This window comes from Leptosomus discolor, chromosome Z, assembly GCF_034619465.1.
Source record: "Leptosomus discolor isolate bLepDis1 chromosome Z, bLepDis1.hap2, whole genome shotgun sequence".
In the NCBI taxonomy this organism is placed as follows: Eukaryota; Metazoa; Chordata; class Aves; order Leptosomiformes; family Leptosomidae; genus Leptosomus; species Leptosomus discolor.
In genome coordinates this window covers 50,628,813-50,652,762 of record NC_141419.1, presented here as the reverse complement: position 1 = coordinate 50,652,762, position 23,950 = coordinate 50,628,813, and the positions used below count along the sequence as shown (strand labels likewise).

The 23,950-nt window shown below is 40.6% G+C and overlaps 1 protein-coding gene across 1 annotated transcript in view; it reads right to left on the bottom strand.

The window, feature by feature from the left end:
- The window catches only part of PIGG (phosphatidylinositol glycan anchor biosynthesis class G (EMM blood group)), a 108,417-nt gene that overhangs the window by 66,994 nt on the left and 17,473 nt on the right, over window positions 1–23,950 (bottom strand). The window contains exons 7-9 of the mRNA XM_086479423.1: window positions 20,998–21,215; window positions 16,230–16,511; window positions 2,113–2,570 (exon numbers count right to left, since the gene is read on the bottom strand). Of these exons, the coding sequence (XP_086335549.1) occupies window positions 2,113–2,570; window positions 16,230–16,511; window positions 20,998–21,215 (958 nt within the window). The remainder of the gene's footprint in view (window positions 1–2,112; window positions 2,571–16,229; window positions 16,512–20,997; window positions 21,216–23,950) is intronic.

Genomic DNA, 23,950 nt, shown 5'->3' with positions numbered 1-23,950 from the left:
GCACATCTGCCATACGAGAAGCTCAAAGCACTGGGACTGTTTAGCCCCAAGAAGAGAAGGCTCAGTATGGATCTTACCAGCCTGATTGGAGGTGGTGGGTGTTAAAAAGATGAAGCTATATTATTCTCAGTGATGCCCAGCAAAAGGACAAGAGGCAAAGGATACAAACTGAAACAAAGGAAGTTCTTTAAACAGAAGGAAAATTTGGGGAGGGGGGAAGAAAACAGGTTGTCCAGAATAGTTGTGGAGTCTCCATGCTTAGAGATATCAAAGACCCAGCTGGACAAGGATCTGAGCAATCTGTTCCAGACCACTCTGCTCTGAGCAGGGGGACTGAACCAAGTAATTGCCAGAAGTCCTCTCCAACATCAACCATCCTGTGATTCTTTAGTTTTCAAAGATGGATAGGAATTCTGCAGAACACACCAATTCCAATACACAGGGGGAAAAAAAGAAACACAAAAACAGCCTCCTCTGTCCCTTTTCCCCAATTCAAAAAAAAAAAAAAAAAAAAAGAGACTAAAACAGAACAGGTGTAAAGAACCTTAGTTTACCTGAGTGGGTTGATTGGAAGCTCCTAACAGGCAATAGTATTAGAGCTGGGCATACAGGATTTCCCAGCTTTTGTTATAAATCAGGAAGCCCTAGAAGCACCTGCTTTAGCTGCAGGCTACATTCTACCTGTGCCATCTCCATGAGCCCTTACAGCCCAAGGCTGTAACAGGTTTTGCTGCTTTACAGGCATAGCTACAGCCATGAAATCAGAGGTGCAAGCACACTTAACTGAGACAGGATCTTTGGAAGTTAAGTCCAGGCATGCACACACAATTTTTAGAACGTTAGTAACATTTCTAAGTGTCAATAAACGTTCCTGGGGGAGCAACAAGCAAAAGCACACCTCTGAAACAAACGCAATTTTACAGTTGCAAAAATATCAATTCTTTGTTTCACGGCACTGCGGCACTAGTACACTTCAAAGAAAGGGGCTGAGGGTCTGAAGAACACATCTAGCTCAAGAAATTATTGCGCAAATAAGTCTTTGGAAGATGCTCAGGATTAATTATAAAAACCCTCCCAGTTGCACCAAATCGCACCTAATTCTGCTCATAATGGCTTAGCTCATAATGACAGAGTTCTCTATCATCTGGACCTAACATTGGGAATATGACATTCATTCCTCAACCCCTCACCACATCTCAAGAGGAGGAAGGCATGGCAAAAGCTTTGGTATAGAACAACTGCTATAATGCGATAAATTCCCTCATAACTTATGTCCTTCAGCACTCATGCCTGTCACAGCAATTAGCATTTTATCTGTGAGGCTGCCAATAAGTAACAAGTCTCATACTAGTTCATCTGCTTATGTTGTGCACATGTTGTAAGATACTGGCAAGAAATCCCTTTTATCTGACACAGCACAGCCTCCCCATCTGCTGTCTGCAAAACCTTGACTAGTCAGTCACAAGGTATTGCTCCTCCAGCCACCAGCTGAAGTACAGAAAATAGTTCAAATACCAAGTACTTTTTATCACTGAATAATGACTGTAGTTCTTCACAATACTAAAAGGTAGTAGAAAAAGTAGAAGTCCTTCTCCAGTGTACTTCAAGTTGTAAAAAATTCCCTTTCTTGGTTATCATACTACACTTGAAAAATTCCTTCAGTTTTCCATGGACACATTAAATTTCTGTGATAGCCAAGGAAGAATTCAATGTGCAGCATCTTCTCCTGTTTGGAATTGAGCAGAACCTGCCTTAATTTCAAGGGTTTAATTCTATTAAGTGATTTTTAATTTCCCAAACAAGACACTGTTGACTTACACATTGAAAATACTTACTTTTTGCCTCTGATAAACCTGTTGTATATAATTGGCATTAATTAGATAAGCCATGGTGCAGGGCAAAGATTACAAACTATTGATAGTACACAAGAAATTACTTATGTGTGAAATAGCAGCGAAAAATTCCTTATGTTATTTCACTGTTTACCTAATTTGCATGTTTGCAATACTTTCTATACAGAGTCTGTATAGAAATGTATACATATTTCAACAAACAAAAGATACATTAATTTTTAAATAAGACAGAAAGTATGACAATAAATCAGATACCCACCTTGTCAACCAATGTCCAAAGTCTGGCCGATGAGCCCACTGGACGCCTGTCTGATTCAAGGAACGAAGCAGCCGACAGCAAATAAGGATGATCCACGGACTTGCTAAGCTCATCCACTTATCTGATCCTCTTATGAATTCAGCTGAAGAGGTGGCCTTACCCAATTTTGAATTACTTGCTTCTGGAATGTCTATATTCTTGCACTCACAGGCTCCGCCCATACTATCAAAATTTTGTTTCAGAGGGATGCTATGTTGAGGGTCACATTCTTTCAGAAGAAAATTATTTTTACAAAGTTCCTGACACAGCACCAAACAAAGTGTATTGATAAGAAAATACCAAGTTTGATGTTCCTCTTCTATAAAACTGCTTGCCCCCAAACTCAAAACATGGCCAATTGTTCCAGCCAGAATCAGCACATCTATTCCTGACCAGCTGGAACTGGACACAATTGGATTCTGCAAACAAACAAACAAAAAAACCCAGCAGTGGTGAATATGTGTAAAAATTTCACTTGTTTAAGCATTCATAGTGTGCTTACAGCAATTTCCTCTAAGAAAATAAAACAGACAACTTAATTCTATCTTCACAAATCCCCAAAATTTAAAAAAGAATCATTTTAGTGTAGGCTATTTAGCTAGCATTGCAACATAATCATGCTTTTTAAAATGACGTTCTGTTTAAGGGAAAAAACTTCTCTATGAATCATCATAACTGTACTGATTAAGGTTCCCTACCACCCTGTGACAGAAGTTTCAAAACAAGTTCTCTCCCTGTTGCACATTTGTAGAAGTAAAAACAGAAATCCTGCAGAAATCAAACTTGAGATACAGAGAATAAGTAATTTTCTAATAGTTTAAATCTGTGCTACCCTCAACTTGGTAGAGTGACAGCCTTCATTACTCAAATTAACAGAAGTTACGTGCAGACAGTCTGACGGCACCCCTTAAACTTGCTTAGCTTGAAATGTGCCTTTCATCATAAAACCTATTTTAAACTTTACTCATCTATTATTTACTTCATACACTGTGCCTATCTAAAACCATAATATTCTTTGTCTAATGCCTCCATTAACTCAATTTCCTGTTCACAGCAGCTACTTGGACTTGCCTCATCATCACTACACTTGATGACATGGCTAACAAGAGAGCATAAGGGCATGTGGAAGGTGAGACCATTTCAGCTCACAGGGAATACAAATAACAGGGAAAGCCATAAAAACACACCACAGAGACACAAACCTGATAAGTAAGTGCTAAAGGAGATCATAAAGATGACCAAAACTCTTCAGCCATTAGTTAACAGGCCATTAAGAAACCACAGGCATAGCTCTGAAAAGCATCAGCCTGGACTTTGTAACAGATAAGGGTGAAGTGACAGACCAGGAGTATTAGGGATATCTGATGGCATCTGTGGATCCATACAAAGTCATTAAGCAATGCTTCAGAAAAGTGTCAAAGGTGCAGGAGAGGGGGTGGTGAGGAACAGGCTGGAGGCAGGGAGCAAAGTGAGAGGAGGAAGGATAAAGAGGCCAGAGTCACACATAAGCAGGCGTCAGTCTGTGCACTTCTTTGAGCCGTGCGTGATCACTGTGGTGTAACTTGTCTTATTAAATCCTTTCCTAGCTATCTTTCTGTGCAGTTCCACTCTCTGCCCCACCTGTGGGTGCTACAAAGTCTCACTGCAAGTAACTGCAGACAAGCCTGCACGCCAACAACTTGAGACCCAAGCAAGTAAAAGTAAATGCGAACAACTGGAGCAGGACTATGGGTCATTGGACCTGCACGCCTGTAGTGCCAGTGCGAGTCCAAGCGCCAGAGACCATTATGGGGACCACGGGCCATCAGGACTGTGTGCCCGATGTGCCAGCAGCTATAAGGACCAGAGTGCAAAAGATGTCAGGGTGTCAGGAACAGGACAAGCAACCACGGATCACCAAGACTGCAGGTCTGCATCAACAACAGGAGGGCCCAGAGTGTGCCCCTATGTGTGAGGTCACGGGGCCACTGACTGTAGGCACCTCTGTCTGTTTCAACTCCGCAAAGTCTGAGCCAGAGGTGGGGATAGGGGCCCAGGCTGGGTGTGCACAGCTGGGCTCCAGCAGCAAGGCAGGACAAATGCTCCAGGGCTGGAGGCCACTGGAGGCAGCAGGGGATTCCTAACATACCTTAACAAACAAGGTTACACACTTGTAAAGCATTTGGGGAAAGACACTGTCAAAACCCATCCATTTTATTTGCTCATTAATTTTTCTTCTATTAGAGAGTATCTCTTAAACTCCTATTTTAAATACCTGATAAACAACTTAAAAGCCAAACTGAAACTACTGCATGCCATTTTTACTTCAGAACAAAGATCTCTGAACCTACTTTAACATTAACTTCTTTTAACTGCACACTTCAACCTCATAATCCTCCTACACTTGACCTTACGTACAAATTTTAAAAAACTACATTGAATATTAATACAGATAAATCTCACAGAGAACATCCTCTCATTCAAAGAAGCACAGTGTACTACAATTCCTGAAACATTTAAATAATTTATTAGAAGAATATAGAAACACACTAACCTTAGAACAGGTAACAAGAACATGAGTGCAAACAATACAAATATCTGTGAGCATCTTGGATGCAAGTTGCACGTATGCTTACGACTTACTGACAGCAGCATATGTGTTTTTGTACAATCAGCAAGACCACGTAACAAGGAGAAGACAACAAACACGATGCAAGAAGCTAGTTAACACTATCTGGAATTTTGCTTTGAGGAAAACAGCTTTTGCAAAATCAAGATTTTATAAGATGTATGTCAAGGAATGCAGGAAGTGTAGTTAAAGTTATCACCTATTCACATCATCTCAATTTTGTGTGTTGTTAAAGAAATATATCACACCAAAGTCACTTTAAAAAAAAAACCAAAACAAAACACAAGCAAAAAAAAACTAGTAAGTACCCGTGAGGTTATACATAACAATAACGGGAGAAAAAAAAAACACCACTAAAAATTTAGAACAAGAACAGCCATAATCTGAAAAACTGCCCAGGCCCAATGTAAATTTACTAGAATTTGAAGTTTCTTTGTTGCTCTAAAGACCAATCCTTTTTGTTTAGTACTCTACTCTGAAAATCAAATTCCATAAGCTGGTATTTGGAACAAAAGGACAAGGTAGTCTGTGCAGAGACCAAAGACTAACATAAACAAAGCTAAGAAAAGAACATGACTAACATACAGAAAGTTTAAACTCCATCATAATAAACTCCATCATAATTCCATCATGCTGACCTTAAAGGTCTTGGCTAACTAAATAATGAGTGAGCACATAAGCACCATCTGCTTGCAGAGACAAAGGAATCTGAGATCCTCAACAAATGAGAATGAACCAGTCTCCAATAAAATTCATTTGCCTCCTTTATAAGACATAACATAAAATCTGTATGAGGATTGCTCTCTTGTATCTTGTTGCTGTCAGCACTGACACGAAAAATGAATCAGTGATACATTATCCATGGGGAACATGCAAAAGCCTTGTGAAAATGATGGCGTTAGTGTGATGTCCACTGCCAGAAATCCGTATTTCTTGCCTGCTTGTCTGAGTCTCATTGAAAGAAGAACAGAAAAGAAAATTTACTCCTAATATTCACATCAAAGGATTAAAGTCCAATGACATTTATGGATAAGCCACATTTCAGACCAGAGTTAGTCACTATGTAAAATGAAAAATCATCCTGCAAATTATAAACTCCTGAGCTTGATGATCTAAGAAATACTGAAAATAGCTTCATCAAGTTTTTCTAAATTTACCATTAATCTCTCATAAATGAACCATGCCTTATTAGGAATGCCAACATTACAGTCTTTTATAGAGCCTGACCTTAGATTTCTTAGATTGCACTTAGTTATTAGATCCAGTTCCCAGGCACAGAAATGTAGGTCCTACTCTGATATTCACAGTGCTGTCTTTCTAGCTGCTGAAAACCTCCACCACTCAGGAACTCAGCAGGCGCTCCAGATACCAAAAGACTCATATGACTCATACCAATATCTTGGCAAACAAACATAATACAGAATCTTTGGTTCAGAAATTTATAAATGCCAAGCTTTCAATTAAGTCTATAATCTCCCAAGCCAAGGTAGCTTTAACATTTGAAGTATCACCATTAGTAATTAAGTAATACAGAAACAGACGTCTTTGCCTTATCTTTGAACGTCTCTTGCAAGCTTGCAAAATTGCTAGCACATAAACAATGGAATATATGCATATCTGCCCATGAAACTTATGTTTTCTTCACTTTGAAACGAAACCTCCTGTAGTCTATCTTTTGGGTCCAATTCCAGTTATGTGGCTTTCGTGTGGTTGAAAGTAAAGCTCTTTCACAAAAATTAACCATCCACGGTTAATGCCTGAGGAATTTTACAATCACTTTTCAGATGAGAAACGTTTTCTATTTCAGCTCACCATGACCCAAAATTTAAATACTTACCATTCTCTTTCCTTCTGATATCTGAGCTCCCTGCACCTAGTCTTGATTCCCAATGATAACTTTCTTATGACAGAGTACTACAGACCATACTTGCTCCTACATTTTCAAAGCAGTTTGGGATAATTTTTGACAGCTACGCAGTAAAGGCATCATCCAATCACCTTTTTTTTTTTCCCCAAAAAAGATGAAAAACATGCAAAAAAAAAATTATGTAGAATTGCATAAAGATGTTTCATCATTCAATTCAGTAAGAGCATCACACAGAGGAGGAAAATCAAAAAAATTTTCAAATGAACAGCGTATTTTAAAAAAGAAAGAGGGACATTTTATTTATGTAATGAGAAAATCACTATAATTCTGCATAATGAAAATTCTCAAAAGCTGTATTTGACAATTTAACTTTTGTGTTCTATTTTCAAAAAACTATTGGTTTTGATTTCTATCAGAAATAGGAAAAAAATACAACAGTAGTAGTAAATATCACACTTAAGTCAATTACCAAGCAATTAAAGTGAAGCTATGAACAAGAAGTTAAAATTTTTGATGATTTTCTGGAACTCATAAAGGGCTGCAGATCTATTTAAAGCCTCAAGTGTCATTAAAAGAAGTGACTGGTGCTGCTAGAAACATAGTAATAAGAACCTATAAATAACAGTCAGGAAGCAGATGCTAACACTGCCTGCACTGGTCTTCAGAAAACTCATGAACTTGGTAATCAGTTTCTATATTCAGCCACAGCAGAAAAAGAGAATGAGAAGCACTTCAGAGAAATCTTTAGATGTGAACGGAAACAATTTGAAGGAAAAAAGCTCTGAAGTCATCAGCAGGAGAGCTTATCTTAATTACTTTTAAAATACATACATTTTATTGTATAGCATGAGCTTTTAGGCTTTTAGCTTTTTAACTGGCTAGACTCTGTTTCAGGATTCTACTCCTGCCATGAGAAAAGCATGGCTTCAGAGCTCTTCTACAAGAGGCGCCCACACGCAGATTCGCACTGGGAAGATGCACAGGTCACAAACACTTGGATGCAGAGATTTTTAGTGTAATACTCCTAGCTTACATAGAATGCCTCTCAAGACAAACACACAGCATATACAGACAACTAGTTTCTTCATCAAAGGCTAGGTATCCTACTGGAAAACAGGATGGAAGGTGAGACATGAATGTTTGTGAATTACAGTGTCTGTGCCCCAGTTACCAGTAAATAACCTCTCAGATCCACACTGCACGCCACACCAGATTATCCACTGCTCTATCTTTGTATAAGCAGCCACCTGCAAAAAAAAACCCACCATATCATTCTGCAACAGCCCTAAGACTGGTAAGAATGTAAATAAAATCAGGTCACTGCTTTTATACATGTCTGGAATGGAGTTACTTACTAACTAAACTTACAAAATATTTCAAGCTTGCTTTGAAACTTGAACAGTGACAGCAAAGTGTATCTGACTGAAAACATAAAATGAGATGAGATACAAATCCAGCAATCCAGTCACCTATGGAATAGGATTGAAGATGGGATTATGAAAATGTATTTCTACAAGTCTAGATACAAAGTCATGTCTGTCTCAACCAGAATTACTATTGCCCACACTTCATCAGACATACTTCAACTTCCCATGTTTTCAGGTATGTCTCGGGTAAGAATATGATCACAGACAGGCCTGGGATGGAGACTCCAGTATTTTTTATTACTTTTTTTTTTACTTCTATCTGCCCCAGTCTTAGAAAAACAAACATACACACAAATGTTCTGGAAAACATTGCTGAAAACCTCCTCATTCATGTATTACCAACTTGAAGCAGACGATCGGCTCGTATGTCCTGAGGTCCCAGCTAGGTAAAACTTCAGAAAACATGTGTGCACCAATTTCAGATCTTCCCCCACCTTTCTAGTTCAAACACAAAACTCTTGAATTAATCAGTGTTCTATTACAGCCAAATGGATCTATTTGCAAAGGTGATGTGAAAACAAGCATCTTCATGTCCAAGAGACACTAACCGATCCCTGTCCTAAAATAACACAAGTGTAATCGCCAGTGACACCAAATTTGACTTTTGAACAAAAGGGGGTTTTCCTACTTCTTGAATTCCAGATGGTCTCATAATTGGTACCAAGAAGAAAAGGAGACAAGCTGCTGCTCAAACATCCTTCTTCAAGCAACAGGAGATTGGATCTAAAGCTCCAACATCAACCAGGGAGAAAGCTCCAGCTGCAGTGGCTTCTCATATGCAGAATATGGAGTGCTGAAGGTAAAGATACTTAATTGGATACATTATCCTGGATATAATTTCTAATCAGTTTGTCTGGGTTTGCTCAGTTTGTCCTCAAAGGCAGATGTACAGACAAAGCAGGGGTGGGGAAGGAACACAACTGAAATAAAAGGGATAGATAAAAGACTTCTTACACATACTCCTGTCCATGCAGAATCATCAGAAATGGCCAACAGATCACGGGTACGGAAATGGCATTTCCTCCCCTAAAGTCCCTCAAAAATATCCATTCTAAAAGTGGAACCGCGTGGATTATATGGGTGCTTTTTTTAATGTGTTCCTTGAGGAATTATTTGTCTCCATCAGGGAGCTAGCAAATAATTCCTTTCATAAGGAAAGCCTTTCCACCCAACTCAAGTTTTGAATACCAGGAGACATTTTGCAATTGAGGCTGTGATCATTGACAGAGCAGCTGTACTAGAAATATATAAGCCATCTGCAGGAAGTTGTTCATGCCTGCAGCTGTCTCTGACCAACAAGGATGAAAACATGCCAAGAACAGATGGGAACGAAACCCTAAGACTCAGGACAAACTAAAAAGGCAGCACTCATACCTGTCAACCAATATTTGGTAACATCTTATTCTAAATTTAGTAATAGCAAAGGAATAGAAGCATCTTCTTAAATTCCAGTCTTTGACCTAGTAGGAAAGCATTTTTCCTGGGTCATATAAAGTTACTTTAAAGTACTCCTACAGTAGTGGCTGTGGTGAGGAATTAACTTCTCTCTAGCCATATAAGAAAGATTTCTGGTCACAGACAGAATGAGTTGCTTTGAGACTATCAACTTGGAAGAGAAAGCTGTAACCGGTTGTCATTGCTCTCAACTCTATTGAAGTGCAACATCTGTAAATTTTACGCATGTCTAGACAATCATCGTTAGGTTCTTACTGTTTGCTAAAATTAGAAAAAATTAAGACAAAAAATGAGCTTGTCTTCCATAGCTGCGTTTATCATTGCACAGCAAGTAAACATGAAGTTTCTACAGAATACACTGAATCATTATTATTTCAAGACCATATTCCTTTACTTTTTCAAAGAATAATTTCTACCTTGTTTACAACAAAATACAGAAAGCTAATAAGGGCCCTAAGTAGAACAACTCAGAAAACACAGAAGTTAAGTGAGTCCATTTGAAAACCAACACACTCCTAAGTACCAACAGTGTTAACAAACTGCACAACAAAGGTTAGCATAGGGTCAGCCACTAAGGAATGACAGATGCTCTCTATTAACCCATCTCTCCTCCCAGAAACGGAAGAGAGAGGGAACAAGGGAGAGAGACTTAGAGGTTGGAAAAGAAAACTAAAAACAGCTTTATTGAGACACTCCAAAACAAAAAGAAATAAGAAAATAATGAAATATATACAAACATATACAAAACCAATACCAAACCTCCCTGATGCAATAGTCACCACTGATACTGCATGGCAGGCACCGGGGAAGTCCCAGGCTGGACTCTCAGCAGCAGATAGGATTCAGGAGCTGGATTATGGAACTGGATTCAGGAACACACAGATCGGGACAAAGACAGAAGAAAATACAGAGTCCTCCTCGACACTGGCCATTTAAGAAGAGGTCTTGACCCTTGTGATCTCTCAGCTTTATACTGAATACGACGTATAAGGAACGGAATACTTAGTCAGTTTTGGCTCACTGGTCTGGTTCGCTCCTCCCCAGAGGTGTGACCTCTTTATGTTACAGCACTTCAACACTGCACACAGGATTTAGCACTGACCTTGGTTTCTATAGAAGCAAGTAAAAATGTAGGTGGATAAGGAAAAGAGCAACTGACAACATCTACCTGGACTTGTGCAAAGCATTCAACACCGCCCTCCACAACATCCTTGTCCTAAACTGGAGAGACATGGATTTGATGGATGGACCACTTGGTGGATCAGAAACTGGCTGAATGGTCACACTGAGAGAGTCATGGTCAACATCTCAATGTCCAAGTGGAGACCAGTGATGAATGGTGTTCCTTGAGGGTCGGTATTGGGACCAGTGCTATTTAACATCTTTGTTTGCAACATGGACAGTTGGACTAAGTGCACCATCATCAAGTTTGCCAATGACACCAAGCTGAGTGGTGCAGTCGACACACTGGAGGGAAGGGAGGCCATCCAGAGGGACCTTGAGAGGCTGGAGAGGTGGGCCCATGCAAACCTCATGAAGTGCAACAAGGCCAAGTCCAAGGTCCTGCATCTGGGTCAGGGCAATCCCAAGCACAAATACAGGCTGGGCACTGAGTGAACAGAGAGCAGCCCTGTGGAGAAGGACTTGGGGGTGCTGGTAAATGAAAAACTGAGTATGAGCCAGCAATGTGCGCTCGCAGCCTGGAAGCCAATTGCATCCTGGGCTGCATCAAAAGAAGTGTGGCCAGCAGGTCGAGGGAGGTGATTCTGTCCCTCTACTCTGCTCTCATGAGACTCCACCTGGAGTACTGTGTTCAGCTCTGGGACCCCCAACACAACAAAGATACGTACCTGCTCGAGTGGGTCCAGAGGAGTGTCACAAAAATGATCAGGGGGCTGGAGCACCTCCCCTGTGAGGACAGGCTGAGAGAGTTGGGATTGTTGAGCCTGGAGCAGAGAAGAAAAGGCTCCAGGGAGACCTTATAGTGGCCTTCCAGTACTTAAAGTGGGCATACAGGAAATGTGGGGAGGGACTTTTTATTTGGGAGTGTAGTGATAGGACGAGGGGTAATGGTTTCAAACTGAAAGAGGAGATTTAGATTAGGTATTAGATAGAACTTCTTTACTGTGAGGCTGGTGAGGCACTGGAACGGGTTGCCCAGAGAAGCTGTGGCTGCCCCCTCCCTGGCAGTCTTCGAGGCCAGGTTGGATGGGGCTTTGAGCAACCTGGTCTAGTGGAAGATGTCCCTGCCCATGGCAGGGGGGTTGGAACTAGATGATCTTTATGGTCCCTTCCAACTCAAACCATTCTATGATTCTTTAAGCAAGAACCTTTCTGCATACCATTCCTTGGTATAAACTATAAATATCAAGCACTACCACTAATAGAAGCAGACACTGCCTGTAAAAATAGGCTGCTGATTTCAGAAAGTGCAGTTACTTAGAAGAGATTGAGCTGCAAACTAGAAACACTGAAGAGAATTAGTTCTGTTCCAGCTCAAACCAGGACAAACTAGATGTCACATTCAGCAGATTTCTCACAGAATCACAGACTGTCAGGGGTTGGAAGAGACCTCGAAAGATCATCTAGTCCAACCCCCCTGCCAGAGCAGGACCACCTAGAGTAGATCACACAGAAACACGTCCAGCTGGGTTTTGAATGTCTCCAGAGAAGGAGACTCCACAACCTCTCCGGGCAGCCTGTTCCAGGGCTCTGTCACCCTTACAGTGAACAAGTTTTTCCTTATGTTAATCGGGAACCTCCTATGCTCCAGCTTGCAACCATTGCCCCTTGTTCTATCATTGGACACCACCGAGAAGAGCCTGGCTGCACCCTCCTGATACTCGCCGTCTATGTATTTATAAACATTAATGAGGTCACCCCTCAGTCTCCTCTTCTCCAAGCGAAAGAGACCCAGCTCGCTCAGGCTATCACCAGAAGGGAGATGTTCCACCCCCTTAATCATCTTTGTGGCTCTGCACTGACTCTTTCAAGCAGTTCCCTGTCCTTCTTGAACTCAGGGGCCCAGAACTGGACACAATATTCCAGAGGTGGTCTCACCAGGGCAGAGTAGAGGGGGAGGAGAACCTCTCTCGACCTACTGATCCCTTCTAATACACCTCAGGAGGTCATTTGCCTTCTTGGCCACAAGGGCACATTGCTGGCTCATGGTCATCCTGCTGTCCACCAGGACCCCCAGGTCCCTTTCCCCTACGCTCCTCTCAAACAGCTCAGTCCCTAACCTATACTGGTACATGGGGTTCTTCTTTCCCAGATACAAGACTCTACAGTTGCCCTTGTTGTATTTCATTAAATTTCTCCCTGCCCAGCTCTCCAGCTTGTCCAGGTCTCTCTGAATGGCAGCACAGCCTTCTGGTGTGTCAGCCACTCCTCCCAGTTTTGTGTCATCAGCAAACTTGCTGACAGTGCACTCTGTTCCCTCATCCAGGTCATTGATGGATATATTGAATAGTACTGGTCCCAGTACCGACTCTTGAGGGACTCCACTAGATACAGGCCTCCAACTAGACTCTCTCCCATTGACAACAACCCTCTGACTTCTTCTCTTCAACCAGTTCACAATCCACCTCACTACCCAATCATCCAGACCACACTTCCTCAGTTTAGCTGCAAGGATGCTATGGGAGACTGCATCAAATGCTTTACTGAAATCAAGATAAACCACATCCACTGCACTACCATCATCTACCCACCTGGTTATGTCTTCATAAAAGGCTATCAGGTTGGTCAAACACGATTTCCCCTTGGTGAAGCCATGTTGACTGCTCCTAATGACCTTCTTATCCTTGATATGCCTAGAGACAGCGCTGAGGATAAGTTGTTCCATCACCTTTCCAGGGATGGAGGTGAGGCTGACCGGTCTGTAGTTAATTGGGTGCTCCTTCTTGCCCTTTTTGAAGACTGGAGTGACATTTGCATTCCTCCAGTCCTCAGGCACCTCTCCTCTTCCCCACGACTTACCAAAGATGATGGAGAGTGGTCTAGCAATGACTCTCACCAGCTCCCTCAGCACCTGCATGTGCATCCCATCAGGGCCCATGGATTTATATATGTCCAGCTTGCTTAATTGATCCCTAACCCAGTAGTCATCAACTAAGCCAAACTCCTTCTTTATCCCGACTTCCTCTTAGGCCTCAGGTATCTGGGGCTCCTGAGGACAGCCTCTAGGAGTATAGACAGAGACAAAGAAGGCATTTGGTAGCTCCACCTTCTTTGTATCCTCTGTCACCACGGCACCTGCCTCATTCAACAGTGGGCCTACATTGCCTCTAGTGTTAGTTTTGTCTGCAGTGTATTTGAAGAAGCCCTTTCTGTTGTCTTTGACCTCCCTTGCAAGCCTTAATTCCAAGGAGGCTTAGCTTTCCTAGTTGCCTCCCTACATCCTCTCACAACTGTCTTATATTCCTCCCAAGTGGCCATTCCCTCCTTCCATGATCTATAGACTCTCTTCTTCCACTTGAGTTTGCCCATCAATTCCCTGTTTAACCATGCGGGTCTCCTGGCTCCCTTCCTTGATTTCCTACCTACTGGGATGCTCTGACCTAGAGCTTGGAAAAAGTGGTCCTTGAATATAAACCATCTTGGGCCCCTTTACCTTCTAGTACCCTGTCCCATGGACTTTCCCCTAGTAATCGCTTGAAAAGGCCAAATCTCATGGTCACTGCAGCCGTGGCTGCCCCCACCCTTCACCGCTTCAACCAGACCCTGCTTGTCAGCGAGTATAAGATCCAGCAGTGCTCCTCTCCTAGTTGGCTCATCCACCATCTGCATCAAGAAGTTATCATAAATGCACTGGAGGAACCTCCTGGACTGTGAGTGGCTAGCTGTGTAGGCCTTCCAGCAAATATCTGAGTAGTTACAATCCCCCATAAGAACCAGGGCCTGTGACCGCGAGGCTGCCTGTAGAAGGCCTCATCAACTTCCTCATCCTGACCAGGTGGCCTGATAGACACCCACAAGAGTACCTCCCATGCTAGCCTGCCCCTTGATTCTCACCCACAAACTCTCAAGCCACTTCTCCTCCACCCCTGGATTCTCTGTTCATCAATTAATTTTACCTTCTTTTATTTGCCACACAAAGCATCACTAGCTTTGGCAGCAAAATATTAACACTACTTTGACACAACAATTTGCAGTACCAAAAGCTGTGATTTACACTCCGACGACTGTTCCATTAGCAGCTATACCTGAGATGAAACTTCTTTCCCTGATTTCATTAAGTATACTTTGTTAGCTGACTTATTACTCCATTTTAGTCTGTCTAGATGATCAACAGACACAGCTAAATCTTATGTGGACAATAAATATAAACATAAGAATAAAACACCACGTTCTATCAACTACTCCCTTTTTAATCACTTTCAATACTCCAAAATGAATTGCACTGAAGAAAATCCAAAAGGGGGGTGGGAAAGCTGTCTTCAGGAGAGAAGGGCATCTTTCAAGGCTTCTCTGAGAAAAGCATTTCCAGGAAGTAGTAACACAAATTCAGAAATTACAGAAACAAAACTATAAACTGGTATAGTTTAAATAATAAAAATCAGCAGTCTTACTTAGAAGAATTTAAATTTATAATTAAGCTCATGAATTACAGTATATAGCTGCACAGTGCAATATTGATTTCCACTCAGGAGAAGTGAATTTTCTGAATTATAATAAATATAGCAGTTACTAAATGTTTCTCTAAGTCAGAAAGTTTGCTTTTTAGTTTGAAGGACTATGTCACTGTATCAATCAAAGCAATGTACTTGCCACATATTGTCACACACTAAAAAAAAGGTACTAAAATCCCAAACACAATTCAAAGAAACACAGATTGACAAAGCACTCTACTGTACAGAGGTTACACCATCAAATAGAGCACGACGAGCATTAAAGTTACTGAATTTCAGAGACCTTTGGAAGACACGACTAGAGAGCATCAGAAAAACCAGCTAGAATCTGATTTTATGGTGTAACTGACAGTTCTTGGCATACTAAGTTTCATGGTGAAAGAATAAGATATTCTATTCTATTTCCTTGGAATTACCTGAATTCTATTCAGTACAACAATAAAACTCATCAAGTACTCTACAGAAGGTAACCACTCACACAACTGAGAATATTTCTGAGCATTCCAAAGGTTGTAACAAACCCAATTTCTTAATCTTAAAAAACTTCAAAAGTTTAACTTAAAAAGTAGAAGAGACAGATTAATCTTACTCTCTCTGTTATAGTTTCAAAACTATTTTCAAAAAAGCATTAATACCACCAATATAAGAAAGGGTACTGGCAAAGTATTTTGTTATTAGTCTTACAGCATTAATGTCTGTGCTATTTGGGAAAGGGCAGATCATCACCAGTGCATATTGTTGCAAAGTATCATATACCCTGCTTTAATTCAAATCGTGAAACTTCACTATGGAACAGCATAAAATCTGTACACAGCATAACTGTTCCTGATCTGATAAAATCACTGCAAAATAATTTCCACTAATCAGAGCATTTCTTAAAGTAACGTCAAAATAAGCACTTTTATGATCTTCATTCTAACAATCGGTATCATGCCATACCACATTTTATTTACAACTTTAAATTATTCAAATCACATTACAAATAACAATTTCTTTAGTACATACAGAGAACACTTTCATAAAACTTTATCTCAATGTACAGCATAAAGAGTAAAATATTTTGAATTGTAATTAACACATGCTCTCACCGTCAGTGGAATTCTGGAATTCTCAAAGATCTTTGGAATGGCAGATAAAATACCACACATGAGTGCAGAAATCAGCATCATCACTCCAACTGCTGTTAACCAGGACATACTGCAGAAATAGCATAAAGTTTCTGCCGATGTGCATACAATGACGTGAACTGCACACAGCATCAGACACATCAAGTAAAACAGCAGAGAGAACAGCGGAGGGGAGAGGGGCACTTCAAATTCTGCCTGGCTGCTCAGGGCTTTTGGAATGCTGAGCAGAAGCAGCAGCAAAACCTAGAAAAAAATAGACAATTAATACTTAAAGAATTGGAATAAGCTAGAACACATAGTGAGAATTCACACAAAAAATCATGCTGTTGTAATCCACATCACTCTGCTTATATACATACTTCAACAAATAAATGTGCAAAGAACTATGCTGGATTTTTTTTGTCCCAGTAAAATATTACCCTATAAAGTGGAGAAACAAAGATTGTGTTTTCATTTACTAAGGGCTTGGACACACAAATTACCAGAGCTTAATAAATTACCATGTACCTCCTCACTTGTGGTAAATGATCTTCATTTCCTGCAAAAGTAAGAGCTTTCACTCCCAATATCAAAATAGCTCCTAAGCAAATAAATTTGGCCCATTATTTTTCACCTGTAAATGCCTACGCTTACATATACATCCTACCAAAGGCAATTTATCTCACAATGTGTGAGATCCTGCTGAGTTAAATAGCTTCGCAGACCAGGGAAAGTTCTCATACTATCACACAAGTGTATGCTGCATGTCAAGCTTATGAATTCTCCCAGTATTTATTTTTTGTACCTCTACTCATCTTAACTGTATTTATTGGTTTTACTTTCACTTTGCTCTAACCTGTAGACAGATCAGGCAGAATTCCAAGTTTCCTCTTGGGTAACTGTAGCAGTGGTAATTAATAATAACATGAATAATTTCTGCTACCCATGTATAAACCTTTACAAATAAAGTGAAAATTCAGCCACGTGCCAAAATGCTTTGAAAGGGGAACAGATGGAGCTAGGACTAGACTGAGCTCAATCAGCTTGTGCTAGTGCAAGATTAAAACAAACCAATGTAACAATTATATCAGACCATTACCAACCTGTTATCACAAAATCATAGAATCATAGAATGGTTTGCATTGGAAGTGACCTCAAAGATCACCTAGTTCCAACCCCCCTGCCATGGGCAGGGACACCTCCAACTAGACCAGGTTGCTCGAAGCCCTATCCAACATGGCCTTGAGCACTGCCAGGGAGGGGGCAGCCACAGCTTCTCTGGGCAACCTGTTCCAGTGCCTCATCACCCTCACAGTAAAGAACTTCTTCCTAATATCTAATCTAAATCTACCCTCTTTCAGTTTGAAATGGTTGCTACGCATCCTATCACTGCAGGCCCTCATAAAAAGTCTCTTCCCAGCCTTCCTGTAGGCCCCCTTCAGGTACTGGAAGGTTGCTATAAGGTTTCACCAGAATCTTCTCTCTTTCCAGGGTGAACAAGCCCAACTCTCTCAGCCTGTCCTCGTAGGAAAGGTGTTCCAGCCCTCTGACCATCTTGGCAGCCCTCCTCTGGATTCACTCCAACAGCTCCATGTCTTTCTTGCATCGGGGGCTCCAGAGCTGGACACAATATTCCAGGTGGGGGTCTCACAAGGGGAGCAGAGGGGGAGAATCACCTCCCTCGACCTGCTGGCCACACTTCTTTTGATGCAGCTGAGGACACTGTTGGCTTTTCAGGCTGTCAGTGCAAACCGTTGGCTCATGTTCATCCTATCACCCACCAGCACTCCCAAGTCCTTCTCCCCAGGACTGCTCTCAAGCCACTCATTGCCCAGCCTGTATCTGTGCTTGGGATTGTCTTGATCGAGGTGCAGGACCTCGCACTTGGCCTTGTTAAATTTCATGAAGATGGCCTGGGCCCACCTCTCAAGTCTGTAATGGATGTCATCCCTTCCCTCCAGGTTGTCAACCTCACCACACAATTTGGTGTTGTTGGCAAACTTCCTGAGGGTGCACTCGATGCCACTGTCCATGTCGCCGACAAAGATGTTAAATAGCACCAGCCCCAGTACCGATCCCTGAGGTACACCACTTGTCACTGGTCTCCACCCAGACATCAAGCCATTGATCACAATTCTTTTGAGTGCGACCTTCCAGCCAATTTCTTATCCACCGAGTGGTCCATCCATCAAATCCACGTCTTTCCAATTTGGAGACCAGGATGTCACGTGCAACAGTGTCAAAGGCTTTGCACAAGTCCAGATAGATGACATCAGTTGCTCTTCCCTTGTCAATTGATGCTGTAACTCCATCATAAAAGGGCACCAGATTCATCAGGCACGATTTTCCCTTGGTGAAGCCATGTTGGTTGCCACCAATCACCTTCACGTTTTCTATGTGCCAAAGCAGAGCCTTCAGGACAATCTACTCCATGATCTTGCCAGGCACAGAGGTGAGACTGACCGGCCTGTAGTTACCCAGGTCTTCGTTTTTTCCCTTTTTGAAAACGGGGGTGATGTTTCCCCTTTTCCAGTCAGTGGGCAGTTCACCAGACTGCTGTGACTTCTCAAATACGATGGACAGTGGCCTAGCAACTTGGTCTGCTAGTTCTCTCAGGACCAGCGGATGGATCTCATCAGGTCCCATGGACTTGTACACCTTCAGGTTCTTTAGTCACAAACCTGATCTTCACTTACAGTGGACAGATCTTCCTTCTCCCAGTCCCAGCCTTCAGCTTCTGCAACTTGGACAGTGAGACCAGAGCCCTTGCCAGTGAAGACTAAGGCAAAAAAAGTCATTAAGAACCTCAGCCTTCTCCATATCCCTCGTGACCAGTTCTCCTGTTTCCTTTAGGAGAGGGTGCACAGCTTCCCTAGTCTTCCTTTTACCACTGACACTACCTTTCACTGTCAGTTGTGAAGATCTCTGCCTAAAATTTTTCCCACAATACAGTAAGGTATAATAAAGTAGACACAAAAAAATCCAATGCATTGAAGTAGTCTTCCTTATTCTTCATATTCTACTTCACACAGTTCACTTGGTTACAAAAACACAAGGTTTCACAGTATCAAACTGGCTTAAGTCCTACCTTTTTAACACAACACAATTAAAACAAAGACAGCACTCATGACAGGAAAATGCTTGAATTGTCATTATCTAAATTTAGCTCTTTTGAGTAAATGCACTGTTATCAATTCATGTCCCAGAGGTATTCTCCTTATCTGAAATACAGCATAAATGGCATTTATAGCATGGTGTAGTTTGAAGTCATCTGTGAGACCCCCTACCCTTATTTACTCATCGAGGGTGGAAAATACATATGAAAATAAAAAGAGTTTGGAAAGCAAGGCAGTTTCTAGAGTACCGCACCGGAGAAAAGAAAAAACTCCAGCAGTTTTGCACCAAGTCTTACAGCAATGCTGAGCAAGCTCTTCTCAACCAAAATTTTCACGGTTAGTATTTCCAGGTTTCTTTTGATGAAGGCTCATTGAATAAAATACTTGAGATCTGTTTTGTAGAAACAGTAAGCACCTACAGCTCCATTCCAGAAAAAAAAAAAATAAATTCGATCCTTCAGGCCCAAAGTAACCAAAGTAATTATCAAGCACTTGAATGCACAGGTTCCCAAAACAGGGGGAAAAAAAATAAAAATAAATACAAGCACTTCAGCTTTGCGCTGAGCTTGTCCACCTCCAGATTTGCCATCTGTAGAGTGGGAACAGAACCTACCATCTCATCTCTCAAGGCCACTCTGGAACTAATTCCTGTAAAGTGGCCAGCAGAGTGATAAACCCCAATGAGCAGCCTACCAGAAAGCCATTTCAGATGTAATCTGTACACAGAGAACAGTGCGTACAAGACGAGGCAGAGGTCTGCAAGGACAAGGTAGACTCAAATACTAAATAGCTGCTCATGTCCTGTTACCCACTCCAGGCACTGAACAGGACCAGTGCTACAGCAATTACACAGTCTTGTCCAGCACCTCACACATGTAGGGACTAAATTAAGCTTGTAGTAGGTATTTCCATCCTAGACAACAACGTTTATTCATACAAAAGTTGACACGTGTCATCTAAAAGGACAGTGCAAGTTTCTATACATATAAGTTCACTGTCCAGGCATGGTATCCCTTCAGCACGGTTCTCCAAGCATTACCACAGAGGATATATCCAGCATTCGATATTTGTCCAAATATCAATTGCAGAGAACCACTTAAAATTCCAGACATGGGATATCTTATCTTTATTCCTACATGAGATATGAAGTGGCAACCTAGCACATTACAGCCAGTATCTATTTCAGGGCTACTACACCTATCAGTACAAAGAACAATTCTTGGAATTGTGAAAATTGCCCATACAAGGTACTGCCTATTCTGAGCAGCTATGCTCACTGTTAGATAAACAGCTAGGAACTTACTTGCTAGACTTTTTTTTTTTTTCTCAATGCAGTAAGGCTACTCAAAAAGTAGAAAGCTAACTAATATGGAAGTAATTTAACTTGTAGCACATCTGCATATTTACTGTAACTAGTTCCACCAAAACATAAGTAGCTTGTATCAAAAGCTCTCTTGAATCATTTTAAAGGCCAAGTTATACTTTAAAAAGACTATTAACCTCATCCATACAGAAAGTCAGCCAACTCTAAGAGTTCATACTTGTAAGACTAGTAAGATATATACTAAGTAGTCAAAACCAAGAAACTTCTATGTTTGTGCACTTAGCTTTTTCACAAAGATGTATTTTTGTACCTCCATAATGATCACAGTCCCCACCATCATCGAATATAGGTCATATTGTGCCACTTGTTTGCTTAGTGAAGAACTCAGAGTCTTCAGCGCCTCCAAATATTGCTTCAGGACCTTTTTGCCAAGATTTAAGAGTATTTCTGAATTATTCCCCTCTAACCACAGTTTGATCCAATTACCATGGGACTTTTCTGCTATTTTAAAATGTTCGTATCCAGGATCTAAGGAGGTGGGGGAAAAGAAAAGAAAAAAAAAAAAAGAGGTAAGAGGATCCATGAACAACAGAGGATTAATTAGAGATGCGATCATACTTTTGCATTTGCTTGTATAGTACAAAAAAGAATTGCTATGGGGGTTGAAACGTTTTTCACACCTAGAAAGTTACATTATCTTCCTGCAGCAAGACTATAATGAGCCAGTTACTCAGAATAAAATTAATCCCTAATCCAAAAAAACATCAAGACCTCTAGAAGTGACAAACATATTAAAACATCGATTTACTCTTACAAAAGGTTTCCAAGACAAATGTGCTCAAATACTTTAAATTTTGAAAAAAAGTCATGTTTTCCACTGGAGCCACTTATTATCCAGGCCATATTGTACAAGCCAAATGGGAAATGATCAAATAGCTTATCACTGGAGAAACACCAAAGGACACAAACACACCATATTAGGGTCCACAATTTTACTGCAAAGCTATTGAGAGTCAGTTGCTAACATGAAGTTAAATCCATAGGATGTGAGATTTTGAAGCAGCAATAGAAAAGTTAACAGCTGAACTGCAGTTTGGTTTCAGGCATTTGGACGATAAAGCTACTGCAATGCAATACTCAGCAGTGAAACTTAGTAATTCTGCTATAGTATAAGGACGGCCATCAGTCTAACTTCATTAAAAAAGAGAAAACCTGATGTTGCCACCAACCTATGGAAGCAAGACTCTTGTGGCAGAAGGTGATTTCATGATGGCCCAACTACATCTAAAAAAATTCTGACCTGAAAAAAATAAACAAAACACAAAACAAAACCAAACAAATAATAAATTAAGAAAAACTCAGGGGAGGAAAAAAAACAAACAAGAAAACCCCACAAACAACAACTTCCAGGACATATAGCTATTGTCCATACCTAGGTAATATTTTCTCGTAGAAATGTAGTTTTGATTAAGTCTTCTGATAAACATACGTGTATTTTTTTGCTCACCCCAGGACTGGGGGTGAACACTGACAACACATACAGAGACTGTGGTCTGCTTTCAGAACTGGGCATGAGGATAAGACTAGCACTAGACTAGGACCCTGAAGGAAGTAATTTTAAATCAACCATTGAATTTTGTGGGTTCAGGTTTTAACATGAGTTTGCTTTTTAATATAGCTACAGACACATTACAGTTTCTTTTCTTTCTCTCTTATACTGTAGAAACACATCTGCATTACTCTTGTCTCTCTCAATTTATTTTAAAAGCTTGAGTGAGGACAACAGGAGACACAGGAAAGAGGTCAACGGTTAAATCCTCCACATTAGAAGTCCTTTGCAAGTACACCAGCAGTAATTTTTCTCCTACATGTATTTCCCCTCACTGGTTATTTCACAGAATCCTTACTTTACACCAACTGTTCTGGTTCATACACACCAAAGAATAGGTGTGGAGAGTCAATGATTCAAGTCAATTCAAAGGACACGTGAAAGTACTATTTTATTCTCCCATCAACTACAATTGATTTCCATCATCAACTTTCCCACTACTAAAAAGCTAAAGCACAAAAAGCTGAGTCTTGACAGCCTTTTTACTTCTCAAAAAGATATATTCAGCAGTGGCAATAACCAGATTCTGCAGGTGAAAACACTCACTACAAGCACAAAGGTAAAAAAATTAAAACAATTTCTGCCAAAATTATTGTAATGGGTCCCATGTGCACCTGAAGAGCATTCTATTCACTTCATGTAAGTGTAATTTCAAGAGCAATTATTTAAAATAGAACAAGTAGGGTAGTTTCTGTGGTTTACTGCAAGTGTGAAAAATGGTTTTGTTCCTGAAAACTTAAGACATGTTTTCCCTCTTCATTTTATAGGTGCATCACCCCATACTCCAACATATCGTATGACATCTAAAATATTGGTCATCAAGTATATCATGCAATCACAACACAAATTCAGTCAACAACAAAAGGAAAATAAGAGCGTAACATTCAGATAATTGTATCTCACTGGACATTATGCTATGTGTGAACATTCACAAATATCTGTACTTTTTGCAAGAAATAAATGTTTCTTTTCACTTCACATTAATAATCCTTGTTATTCCCCTGCAATTTCACTTGAAAGTTAATGACAATTGAATGCAAAATGGACAATTTGGAAATTTTTATATAATAAGCCTATTGTTTTCTTCCCATCTTGCAACTGTTACTTTCTTACCCAAAAGTAGGGCAAAACATTTGCTGTACGGTTTCAGACAACTAGGGTTAAAGCAATGACTGAGGTAAGTTTGATGGCACAAAGATTTAAGTTACAGCTGGTGTCTACTCCTGGTAGATCAACAGTGTATCAGACTTGGAGAAAATCCACCATGTTCTTTGTTAACCCTTTTCAGGAAAAGTACATTATTAAATCCAGAAACATTTTTAATTTTATTTCAAGTGAATGAAGATGAAGTATTTCTGTTCACAATTCTTGTACAGTTATGAAAGAATTGTGCTTACCATTTGTAAGTCTCTTACCACTACAAGACATTTTGTGATCTACTACAGGCTGAATTCAAAGAGAATTTTAGAAAGCAATGTTTAACTCAGAATGTCCAGTCTGGTCTCCCAAGACTTCAAACAGACTCCAAAGCATGCTGATACTGCTAGGCAGGAGGCTTGCACGTATCTGCTAGAAAGTACAATTCAGTCAGCAGCAAATATCTGTATATCAAGATAGCTGCCACGGCATATGGAGACTTTCATTTCCCTACCAT